Here is a 13,434-nt window from a genome sequence, read left to right on the forward strand (position 1 = left end):
AATATATCAATATTTGGTCTTCTACTCAAATATTAAATCATTTGGATGGAATAGTTTTAGTTCTTAAGAGCAGTTCATGGTTGGTTAAAAAAAACTCAAAATCTTTCTCAATGCTCATGATTTTTCACAAAACTAAATTCTTAATTCAAGTATTAAGTATTTTTTTTCTTTTTCCTTATATAACATTGAAAAAAATTTATTAGAAAAGTTGTTGGTTGACAGAACAATCATGTATAAAATACCAGATTGTAGAGGGCGATTAAGGTAGCATGCATGAAGTCCACCTTCAGCTATGCCGGAGATGTGCAACATGGCCGCCAGGGCTGATACAACAATAGCTTAAGTTACCCTCAGCCTTCTTTACGGAAGTAGTTCGCACCAAAAGTGCTAGTTCGCGCCAAAAATGCTAACCCTACATCTGCCATCTGCCCTAGCAACAGCAGCCACCAATCCTAGACCGCCACGAGCCCTTGCTAGCCACTTCCCCTTCTCCTAGAGTATATATGCTCTGCCTCTTCAATAAAGTTTTGCAGCTTGATCAGAAACCTGTCTTGCTGTCATTCTTCGTGTCTCTTGTCCCATACCATTCCTCACTCACAGGACTCGGAGCTTCCGTTGAACGTCCCGCGGGCCGGGACACCAGATTACCATATACCACCTCACCAAAAACACTTGTCATGTAGAACGTGTGTTACAATTGTTGATTGTACATTTTTATATATGTTATATTTAATTGAAGTACATAGTGTAACTAAGGGTTCATTGTTTTTGTAGCATAGTTCTGTTGATGATATCACCAGAAGTATTAAGTATTAATGAGGATGCGGTATCAAACGTTCTGTTAGTCAGAACCAGGCATATACTCTTGAGGAACAGTACCATTCGCCTCTTTGAAAGAGCATTTTCTGACGCTTGATATTTTCTAGCCTGTTCAGCCTGTCTGCCTCTAGTAAAATAAAGTACAAAATCAAATTATAGACAGTGTTTAAGCACCAGAGCTTAACACACTCTACCCAATTAACGTCTGATTTATTGGGAAAACTTAAGCAGCTCTAAGTAGCAATGGCTAACTCAGATGTTTTTCCAAGTATCAGAGAAGTTTAATGTAATCTAAACCCAACAATTAGCACAAAGGGAAAGTGTCAGTTACTACTCTAATGAAATTTGGATTTTCAACAGTCCTAGAGATGGGATACTGGTGTTGCCTTCTCCATAGGAAATTAACTTAGATTCTGTGACGTAATGATATCCAATTCATTTCAAAACTGTTCTTTTGATACCAAGAAATGTTTAAAAAGAAAATGAAATCAATGAGCAGGAAGAAAAGTATTAGAAACTAGGGATGTAAAGATAGAAGAAAATATTACAATGTTGTTCTCAAAGGCAGGAAACCAGGCCCAGTTCTCAACCCTTTAAATTCTTTGAGGGTGTAAGGAGGGGAAGAACTTTAGGACTGTGAGACTCACCTATGTCTGCCACCAAACAGCGATTCTTGAGATGCTTACAGTCTGTTCCTTTTTGGCTACCCCAAGATGTTATAAAGATTAGTTAATGGTAACAGATATTTTTTATATCCCTTCAAGAGTTGATCATAATTCATGTCAACAACTTCCTCTGAGAGGCTCTGTGATTAAAGAGCTTTCATGGGGTGGTGAGAAACATAAAGATGAATTCAACCATATAGTTTCTACACCCAGGGAGAGGTTTGGGGTAGGCTGAGAGAACATGAACTTGAAGGCAGGCTTCCACTGCAGCTCCAGCACTATCTAGTTGGACGACTTTGGGCAAGTTGCCTGCCCTTTTGGATCATCTGTTTCCTCACGTCTAAAATGTGGATAACAATATCTACATTCACAGTGTTTTTTTGAGTTTTAAAGGAATTGACATATGTATAGTGTCCAGTTAGTACCTTGCATAAAGTACTTTCATGAAATTTTGTTTCTTTTCCCTTTGCTTTCTTCTCAAGAGTTTCTAGCTATTGAGAGGGGCAGACATGAAAACTAACTATAGTACAAAGTAAGCTGAAGTAAGAAGGAAAAAGAAAGTTAATAGCCCCTGAGAAGGAGACAGAATGATTCTATCTAAGAGGTGACTTTTAGTCAGGGCTATATTAAGTGGTGGTTTCCAAGGAAGTATGGGATACGGAAAATGGTACATATCTCAATGCAATCTTAGGAGTTCTGGAATGTCTATGTTGGAGAGCACAATGTGGTTGGAAGGGGGAGGAGGAGCAGTGCTGGGGAAGATGGTGAGTGAAGGGACTAAAGCCTGCCCACCCATCCCACCCCAGTGCTGACTTGGACTGTGGCAGGTATAAAGGAGATTCGGACAGATGTGTATGTGTGATAAGAATACAAAAACTGGTTGGGACCAGACTGTGTGGGACCTCCTGTGTAGAACTTTGAACTAGATGATGAGGACCACTGAAGGCATTTGAATGAGAGGTTGAGTGATATGACCTGTTTGTTTCTACAGTATATTTAGAACAATGTGAAGGATTGATGGAAGAATGATAAAGAACTCATCTAAACACTAAGCTCATCCCCAGGTGCATACTCCAGAATCTAGGGGCTGCCAGTGAAGAAGTTATATAGCAATCATAAAAGTAGTAACACTTGTGTAGCACCTCCCATGTGCCTTCCATCATTCTAAGCACTGTGCATATATCAACCCCTTTAACCCTCACTACAGCCCTATGAAGAAGGCACTATCAATCACTTCATTTTACTGATGAGGAAATTGCGAGGTTAAATAGGTTGCCCAAGTTTATGGCACAGCTGAGTTTTGAACTCATTTAGTTGACTGCAGGGTCCTAGCTTGTAAACACTACCCCATAGTGCTCCTACAGCAGTGCCTTGGATTCACTGGAGGATTGGCACCACAGGAATAGGAGGTCAGAGAAAGGGAAATAAGAAAGTAAGGAGAGAGAGATAAAAGTAGAGAGCACCAGAGAGAAAATAAACGGTTGGCCGTGGTAGGAAATACTAGTCTTGCAGTAATAATCCCAGGTACCACCCAGTATTACCCTTACCATAAGCTTCTTACCCTCATAGCAGAAAGCTTAGGTTTCATGAAATTAAGTGCATTAGCTAAGGGAAGATTTAAAGAATGAAGATTCTAAAAACTTTCATGATAGAAGTAAATAATCAGAAACAGGATATCCTACCAGATACATTGTACAATGCATTACTTTGAAAAACTAGCAATTTAAAGAAGTGAAATGGACCATGAAAATAATTAATCGGTCTGAGTTTCCTATTTAGAAGAAAGAATTCTATAAGCTATGTAAGGTCCTTCATGATCAGATCCAGTTCTCCCTTATACTCCCTTCCATGACAATTAAACTGAACTAGTTCCTGTTCCCAAATTTACAGCCCTTCTCCACAACGTCTACATCTCCAAATTCTATTTTCAAGAAACAGAACTTACTATCCCGTTTGCCTTTCCTGATGCACTCTCTACCCTCTGCAGCCTGCTCTCACCCCAGGAGGCTGACCTGTGTGGCCCAGGTTAACAGGCTGCCAGGCCTGGAACTTGTCAGTTTCCCTTACACTTCACTAAACTTGTTTAGCTTCCCTTACGCTTCCTGGTCTGTTACTTTACTTTCACGTTGAAACTCAGGTTCTTTCACATTAGGGAGGAAGGTGTACATCACGGCTGGAACACTAATTCAGTTTTGGGTCTGACTGGTCTGCAGAACTAGAATTCCTGTCCCCTCCTTGCTTCCCCTCCCCACTGGTCAGGGATGTGTCCTAATGTGCTCCTCTCCCATGTGTTACAGGCCTTTCTCCGTAGAGCCGTCTGTTGGAACTCTTAATGTGGGAGAGACCATGCAACTGGAAGTGGAGTTTGAGCCTCAGACTGTGGGCAATCACAGTGAAAGACTTATCGTAGCTTATGATACAGGTTTGTATTATTCTTTATTAAAGTTCTACACATTAAGAAAGATCAAAGGGAATATGATGAAGTAAAACAGAAAATGTTTATTTTGGCAGCGTTAGAATAAGCTGAGAAACACAAAGTAAAGAACCAAAGTATGAATGCCTCCAACAGAAATGATGTTGAGCCAGATATAAATCCCACCTAACTGGTTGCTCCACTGCTTGAAAGCTTGGGGAATACAGGTCAGGAAGAAACCTATACCCACAAGTCACCCTGGTAAATGAAGGCTATTTATGTATAAATGACTACTTAAAGGTAACTGAAGTCTAACATAGAAACATGAACCCCAGTTCAGAATGTCCTTGAATGTGCCCACTAGTCTATGTCCAAAAATCCCTTTAATCCTTAGAATTTGCAAATGTATTACTTAATACCGTGCATAAATATAGGACTGCCTGTTGCCACTGGCATTTTCTTGAGGGGCATACCCATCTTAGTCATTTTACAAGTATATAATTTATGGTCATGTAGGCTGTATGTACATTATGCAGGTCTCCAAAGTTGGTTTTCAAATTAATATTTTACCATTGTCATATATTATTTCATGATTTTTCTCATTTCCTTCTCATTTTCTTTTTACCCATTTATGATAATTGACCCAGATTCTCTGTATCAGAAAGGCATTGTAGGGAGAAAACAGAAGTGCACAGCTAGGGAAAGAACAATGAATGCCATCCAGGTCACAGGACGTGTAACTGAGCAGGACGTTTCAAGTCCTTGCCTTGGGACCTGACTCTACTTTGCCCACCACAACAACAGCACCGTACCAGTGGCACAAATCTGTGTGTCTTACCTCCTGTTGTTAGTCACAATTCACTGGCTGCTAGCAAGAGAAACCTAACTTGAACTAGCTTAAACAAAATAGGGGAATATTTTGGCCCATGTAACCAACCTGTGGAAGTTTATAAGCTCATACCACATGAGGGATATCAGGATTCTTTCCGGATCTTTCATCTCTGATTCTCTGCATGTTGGCTTTATTCATTCAAACTTTCTCCTCAGAGCTGAAACCATGGCTACCAGCAACTCCAGTCTGACATCTTTCTACCTTCACTAATAGAAGGAATGGAATAGTTCCTTAGTACCAATGCTTAAAACCCAAGGGAAGAGGACTGACTGGTCAGATTGGGTCACATGCTTTCCCCCGTGGGCAGGACTCTGTGTGTTATAATCTGCAGCCTCCACTGAAACTCATGGTTACCGGGAGGCAGAGAGGAGCAGTTCTCCCAATGAATAGTGGTTAACAAAAAATGCATGCCTACTAGACTTTTGCTCTTTATTTATTTTTATAATTATTTTTATCAAAATAATACATGTACATACTTGAAAAGTAAAAGAATATTTCATGGTTCATAACTAAAATTAGCAATTTCCTACCTATCCTGTGTATCCATAATAAACCTATAATGTGTTTATACCATATATTTTTTTGTTTAATAATTTTAGACATTATCAGTTAGCTTCCAGTTGTAGAATGTGAGAGCTACACCATCCCATGCTCCTACTTCCTATCCCTCCATTTTCTTAGTATGGTTGTATCACAATTTTGGCCAAATTACTATTTATTTACTGCTTAATTTATTATTAATATGTTAGTATTTACTACTGAGCCAATGTATTATAATTACATTTTCTTTCTTGAATAACTTTTTGTCCTTGGAGTTAATAAAGGCCCTTGAGTTTTTGTTTGCTTGGTTTTCCATGTTACTATAAACAAAATTTCCCACACTCCTTTGGAATTGTAAACTTGCTCTGAGTGCTGTTTTCTACACTCATTAGGTATTCTATCAGTTGCCTCTTTTTTGGAGGTTTCTGTCCTGTAAGCTCTCAATTCTCCAGCTCCGATTTGGACTGGATGATCTCAAGCCCTGCTTAGCGTTGGTCATCCTAGGACTTCTCCTTGCTTCTCTCCTGTGTTGACCACCTTTTCTCTGGGTAAGTCTTCCTCATTCTTTCTTACTTCCTCATTTCATGGAACAGGTCTCCAAATGACTTCCTGAGAAAGGATGCATAGGGAAATTTTTGAGGCTTTACATGTCTGATAATGTTTTTCTTTTACCTTCAAGGTTACCATACTTTGGGGAGAGAATTTTAGGTTACAAATAATTTTCCCTCACTGTCATTTTGCTTCACTGTCATTTGGTGTCCATTGTTGCTATTGAGAAGTCTAAAACCATTCTGAAACCTGATTTTTTGTATGTGACTTGTTTTTTCTTCTTAAAAAATCCTTTAATAAACATTTTAAAGTAAAATTTATATATAGCAAAATGCACAGATGTTATGTGTACAATTCAGTGAATTTGGCAAATGTATATACTTGGGTAACTAATACCTCAGTCAATATATAGAAGCTTATCTCCCAAGAAAGTTCCCTTGTGTCCCTTTCCAGTCCATACCCAGTCTCATGACAATCACTATTCTGATTTATTGTTATAGACTAGTTTTGTCTCTTTTCAACTTCATATACTGAAGTCATACAATAGGTTCTCTTTTGTTTCTGGTTTCTTTTGCTTAACATAAAATGTTTTGTGCCCATCCATGTAGCTGTATATATCAGTAGTTCATTAAAAAAATTGCTGAGTAGTATTCCATTTTATGAGTATACCATAATTTATTCATTCTCATGTTTAATAAAGCTGCTATAAGCATTTTTGTACAGGGCTTTTGGTAGGCATATATGTTTTTGTGTGTCTTGATAAATACCTAAGAGGAGAATTGCTGGGTCAAAGGTAAGGCTAGGTGCATATTTAACTTTGTAAGTAGTTATAACATTTTGCATTTCCACCAGCAAAGCATGAGAGTTCCAGTTACTTCACATCCTTGCCAACTTACAGTGTTATTTTGATAATTTTTTAGTGGGTATAAAATGAGGTAATGATATCTTATGGTGGTTTTAATTTGCATTTCCCTAAACTATTGATGTTGAGCGCCTTTCTTACTGACCATTCATACATACATACATGCACACATATGTATACCTATATGTGTGTGTGCATTTTATACACACATATGTATACCTAATATGTGTGTGTGCATTTTATAAAGTATCTGTTCAAGTCTTTTGCTTATTTTTTAGAGTTGTTTTTCCTTTTATATTATTTATTTGTAGGAGTCTTTTATAACTAGGTATTCTGAATCTAGTCATTTGTCAGATATATTGTGAATATTTTTTCCAGTCTGTAGCTTGCCTTTTCTTTTTTGATGAACAGAAAATTTTGATTCTGCTAAAATCTAATTTATCAATATTTTTATTTAAAGAGAAATACTTTTTGCTTCCTTGCTAAGAAGTCTTTACCTTCTACAAGATCACAGAAATATTCTCCTGTGTTTACTTCAACAAGGATTATAGTTTTAACATCTGTATTTAGGCCAATCATCTATCTGTGATTTAATTTTTTGTGTAGGTGTGTTATATGGATCATGTTTCATCATTTCCCCATATGAATTATTGACTCTTCTCCATTATCTTGTTCTGGAATTCTGATTAGAGTTAATCTATTATTCTATTACTTACTTGTTTTCACTCTATTATTCATACCTTTTAACCTCTGTTTCATATTTTCCATTTTTTTTGCCTGTGTAGATTGCATTTGAATATTTCTTATCTATTATCCCTTTCCATAATTCCCTCTTCAGTGAAATATCATCTGCTGAGTTTTAATCTTTCAATTACTATAGTTATTTTCATTTCTGTAAGTTTTATTTGGTTCTTTTCAAATCTGATTGTTCTGTGCCCTTTTATTTTTCAAATATATCTTTAATTCTTTAAACATATTAACATATTAAACATGGTTATTTATGTTCTGTATCTGATGATTCCAGTATATTAAGACCACATATTGATTAATTGATTAATTTGTTGTTTCTCTTGGGTTTCAATCATGATGTTTTGTGTCTTTTTGTGTTCTGTAATTTTCAACTGTGAGTTGTATATTTTTATTGGAATTTTATCTGTAAGCGTTATTGAAAGCTGGGTTGAAGTTTGTTTTACCAGAGAGAATTTGTGCTTGCTTCCCTAAGTCACACTGGGTGCTACCAAACTGGAGCCATTTTAAAATTTATTTTTTGGACTACACAGAACATGTGAGTTTGGATTAAAAACATGTGTTCAAGCTACTTTGTGGTTATAAATTCTTGGAGGGATGTTTCTCCCCCTACCCCTCCACCTAGCACCAGTATCAAGGCAGGGGAATCTCTTTTCTGTCTCCTTTTTTGCAGCATATTTTACTTCTTTTTTATAATTATAGTCCAAGTGCCCTCCTTTGAGGACCCTAACTTTATGTGAATCTCTCCTATTAGATCCCCACTTTAGAAGGCCCTGGACTTAATCTCCTTTCCTAGACATGCAATGCAATGTTTAATTTTATCAAAAGTTCAAACTTTATCAAAAGCTGTTAGAGCAAACGGCAGCTTGGTACTAGATTCTTTCACAGTATTCTTCATTTTACTTTTTTGTCCTTGTTTTCCTGTTAGGTTAGTAATGGCTTCAAAAGTATTTTTAAATTTTTTATGAAGTATTTTAATTGCTTCTGTTTGTAGTTTTATTTTCTGCTCATAAATGAATTTGATTTATGTCTTTTTTTCACATGGTCTTAGCATAATTTATAGAGTAGTTCACCCTTTCCCAATAATTTTTTTTGTTTTTATTTTGCCACAATATTGTTTTTCCCAATACTTTTTAATCCTATCTCTATATCATATTATAAGCATGGTTTATCCCTCCACATATTTAGGCTTTCTTTAATATCTGTCAGCAGTAGTTTTCTGGGTAGAAGTCCTGAACATTTTTGTGTATATGTTTATACATGTTTGTGTGTATGGTTATATGTGTTTGTGTGTGTGTGTAATATGTATACATGTTTTTTATTTCTCTTGGGTAAATATACAGGAGTAGAATTGTTGCTCACTGAATAGTTGTATGTTTACCTTCATAAGAAACTTCCCACCAGCAATGTATGTGAGTTCCCATCACTCCACATCCTCATCAACTCTTGGTTCCTTTGAGTCTTTTTAATTTTAGTAATTTAGTAGGAGTGAAGTGGTATCTCATTTTGGTTTTAATTTGCATTTCCCTAATGACTAAAAATGTTTAGCATCTTTTCATGTGCTTATTGATCATTTATATGTCTTCTTTTTTGAAATGTGTGTTCAGATGTTTTTCCCAGTCTTTATAGAGTCGTTTGTCATTTTGTTATTGACTTGTAATTCTATATATATTCTGGATACAAGTCTTTCAGAAATAGTTATCACAAATATTTTCCCACAGTTAGTTGGACTGCTTTTTAAATTTTCTTAATGGTGCTTTTCCATGAGCAAAAAATTTTGATTTTGGTAAAGTACAATTTAACGATTTCTTCTTGTATAGTTATTGTAGTATTCTTTTCTTATATTATTTTGTAAATTGTTCTAAGTTGAAATACAAGTGAATTTTGTACATCGATCTTGTATCCACAGACAATAAGCTCTTGTTAATTCAAATGGCTTATCTGTAGATGATTTTGGATTTTCTATGTACACAATTAAGTTATAATAATAATAGTTGTATTCTTTCCAATCCTTATGTTATTTCTTTCTTTTTCTTTCTAGCACCAGCTAGGCCTTAAGTACAATGCTCAATAAAAGTGATAATAGTGAATATCTTTCTCTTGTTCTCAATCTCAGAGGAGAAGTTATCAGTAGTTCATTATTTAATATAATGTTCACCATACATTTTAAGAGGATACTCTCTATCACATTAAGAAAATTCCCTTTTATCCCTAGGTTGCAAAGATTTTTTAATCTTGAATGGGTGTTGAATTTTATCAAATACTTCCTGTTGTTGAAATGATCATATAGTTTTTTTAATCTTTATTCTGCTAATATGGAGACTGATTTTTGAATGTTAAATTCATACTACATTTATGGATTATATTAAACATTTTATTTAATCACTGGATTAAATTGGCTAATATTTCATTTGAGATTTTGACATTCAAATTCATGGGAAAGATTGGTCTATAATTTCTCTTTCATGTAATGTCCTCTCAGATGTTTCCCTGACCAAACAATTTGGTCTTCTAACACAATTTGGGAATTACTCTCTTTTTTCTATTCTCTGGAAAAGTGTTTTTTTTTTTTTTCGTTAAAAAAAGTTGTGTTATTTCTTCCTTAAATTATTGAAGAATTCACTATATTCAATCCATCTGGGCCTAATGCTTTTTTGGGAGGAAGACGGGCTAATTATTGATTTAGTTTCTTCACAGATCTGCTAAGATGTTTCTATTTCTTCTGGCTTAATTTTTGGTAAAATGTTTTTCAAAGAATTTTTCCATTTAATCTACAAATTTTAATTGTGATATGGAAATTATTCATAATAACCATTCATAAACCTTTTTTTTTTTTATTTTTATTTTTTTGTACTTTCGATTGTTTACAGTACCATTACATAGTTGTACATTCATCACCTAAATCAATCCCTGACACCTTCATTAGCACACACACAAAAATAACAAGAATAATAATTAGAGTGAAAAAGAGCAATCGAAGCAAAAAAGAACACTTAGGTACCTTTGTCTGTTTGTTTGCCTCCCCTACTTTTCTACACATCCATCCATAAACCAGACAAAGTGGAGTTTGGTCCTTATGGCATACCCAATCCCACTGTCACCCCTCATAAGCTACATTTTTATACAACTGTCTTCGAGATTCATGGGTTCTGGGTTGTAGTTTAATAGTTTCAGGTATCCACCACCAGCTACCCCAATTCTTTAGAACCTAAAAAAGGTTGTCTAAAGTGTGCGTAAGAGTGCCCACCAGAGTGATCTCTCGGCTCGTTTTGGAATCTCTCTGCCACTGAAGCTTATTTCATTTCCTTTCACATCCCCCTTTTGGTCAAGAAGATGTTCTCCATCCCACGATGCCGGGTCTACATTCCTCCCCGGGAGTCATATTCCACGTTGCCAGGGAGATTCATTTCCCTGGGTGTCTGATCCCACGTAGGGGGGAGGGCAGTGATTTCACCTTTCAAGTTGGCTTAGCCAGAGAGAGAGGGCCACATCTGAGCAACAAAGAGGCATTCAGGAGGAGACTCTTAGGCACAAATACAGGGAGGCCTAGCCTCTCCTTTGCAGCAACCGTCTTCCCAAGGGTAAAACTTATGATAGAGGGCTCAACCCATCAAACCACCAGTCCCCTATGTCTGTGGTCATGTTAGCAACCATGGAGGTGGGGTAGGCGAATACCCCTGCATTCTCCACAGGCTCCTCAAGGGGGCACTACATCTTTTTTTTTTTCTTTCCTTGTTTGTCTTTTTTCTTTTTTTTTTTTTTTTTTTTTAACTTTCCCTTCTTTTTTCAAATCAACTGTATGAAAAAAAAAGTTAAAAAGAAAACAAACATACAATAAAAAAACATTTCAAAGAGACCATAGCAAGGGAGTAAGAAAAAGACAACTAACCTAAGATAGCTGCTTAACTTCCAACATGTTCCTACTTTACCCCAAGAAAGTTACATAATATAGCAACATTTCAGTGAACTTGTTCCTACTACATCCATCAGAAATTAACAGACCATAGTCATTTCTGGGCATGCCCAGAACGTTAAATAGCTTATCTGTTCTTCTTGGATTATTGTTCCCCCTTCCTTAATTGCTCTCTACTGCTAGTTCCCCTACATTCTACATTATAAACCATTTGTTTTACATTTTTCAAAGTTCACATTAGTGGTAGCATATAATATTTCTCTTTTTGTGCCTGGCTTATTTCGCTCAGCATTATGTCTTCAAGGTTCATCCATGTTGTCATATGTTTCACCAGATCGTTCCTTCTTACTGCCGCGTAGTATTCCATCGTGTGTATACACCACAATTTATTTATCCACTCATCTGTTGAAGGACATTTGGGTTGTTTCCATCTCTTGGCAATTGTGAATAATGCTGCTATGAACATTGGCGTGCAGATATCTGTTCGTGTCACTGCTTTCCGATCTTCCGGGTATATACCGAGAAGTGCAATCGCTGGATCGAATGGTAACTCTATATCTAGTTTTCTAAGGAACTGCCAGACTGACTTCCAGAGTGGCTGAACCATTATACAGTCCCACCAACAATGAATAAGAGTTCCAATTTCTCCACATCCCCTCCAGCATTTGTAGTTTCCTGTTTGTTTAATGGCAGCCATTCTAACCGGTGTTAGATGGTATCTCATTGTGGTCTTAATTTGCATCTCTCTAATAGCTAGTGAAGCTGAACATTTTTTCATGTGTTTCTTGGCCATTTGTATTTCCTCTTCAGAGAACTATCTTTTCATATCTTTTGCCCATTTTATAATTGGGCTGTCTGTACTATTGTCATTGAGTTGTAGGATTTCTTTGTATATGCAAGATATCAGTCTTTTGTCAGATACATGGTTTCCAAAAATTTTTTCCCATTGAGTTGGCTGCCTCTTTACCTTTTTGAGAAATTCCTTTGAGGTGCAGAAACTTCTAAGCTTGAGGAGTTCCCATTTATCTATTTTCTCTTTTGTTGCTTGTGCTTTGGGTGTAAAGTCTAGGAAGTGGCCTCCTAATACAAGGTCTTCAAGATGTTTTCCTACATTATCTTCTAGGAGTTTTATGGTACTTTCTTTTATATTGAGATCTTTCGTCCATTTTGAGTTAATTTTTGTGTAGGGGGTGAGGTAGGGGTCCTCTTTCATTCTTTTGGATATGGATATCCAACTCTCCCAGCCCCATTTGTTGAAAAGACCATTATGGCTCAGTTCAGTGACTTTAGGGGCCTTATCAAAGATCAGTCGGCCATAGATCTGAGGGTCTATCTCTGAATTCTCAATTCGATTCCATTGATCTATATGTCTATCTTTGTGCCAGTACCATGCTGTTTTGGCAACTGTGGCTTTATAATAAGCTTCAAAGTCAGGGAGTGTAAGTCCTCCCACTTCGTTTTTCTTTTTTAGAGTGTCTTTAGCAATTCGAGGCATCTTCCCTTTCCAAATAAATTTGATAACTAGCTTTTCCAAGTCTGCAAAGTAGGTTGTTGGAATTTTGATTGGGATTGCATTGAATCTGTAGATGAGTTTGGGTAGAATTGACATCTTAATGACATTTAGCCTTCCTATCCATGAACATGGAATATTTTTCCATTTTTTAAGGTCCCCTTCTATTTCTTTTAGTAGAGTTATGTAGTTTTCTTTGTATAGGTCTTTTACATCTTTGGTTAAGTTTATTCCTAGGTACTTGATTTTTTTAGTTGCTATTGAAAATGGTATCTTTTTCTTGAGTGTCTCTTCAGTTTGTTCATTTCTAGCATATAGAAACATTACTGACTTATGTGCATTAATCTTGTATCCCGCTACTTTGCTAAATTTGTTTATTAGCTCTAGTAGGTGTATCGTTGATTTCTCAGGGTTTTCTAGATATAAGATCATATCATCTGCAAACAATGACAGTTTTACTTCTTCTTTTCCAATTTGGATGCCTTTTATTTCTTTGTCTTGCCGGATTGCCCTGGCTAGCACTT

The 13,434-nt window shown here is 36.3% G+C and overlaps 1 protein-coding gene across 10 annotated transcripts in view; it reads left to right on the forward strand.

The window, feature by feature from the left end:
* HYDIN (HYDIN axonemal central pair apparatus protein) overlaps positions 1-13,434 on the forward strand; it is a 534,664-nt gene that overhangs the window by 135,519 nt on the left and 385,711 nt on the right. For all 10 annotated transcript variants that reach the window (XM_037815908.1, XM_037815907.1, XM_037815906.1 and 7 more), the window contains exon 7: positions 3,782-3,906. In XM_037815908.1, the coding sequence (XP_037671836.1) occupies positions 3,782-3,906 (125 nt within the window). The remainder of the gene's footprint in view (positions 1-3,781; positions 3,907-13,434) is intronic.

The sequence above is a fragment of the Choloepus didactylus genome, chromosome 22, assembly GCF_015220235.1.
Source record: "Choloepus didactylus isolate mChoDid1 chromosome 22, mChoDid1.pri, whole genome shotgun sequence".
Taxonomy (NCBI): Eukaryota; Metazoa; Chordata; class Mammalia; order Pilosa; family Megalonychidae; genus Choloepus; species Choloepus didactylus.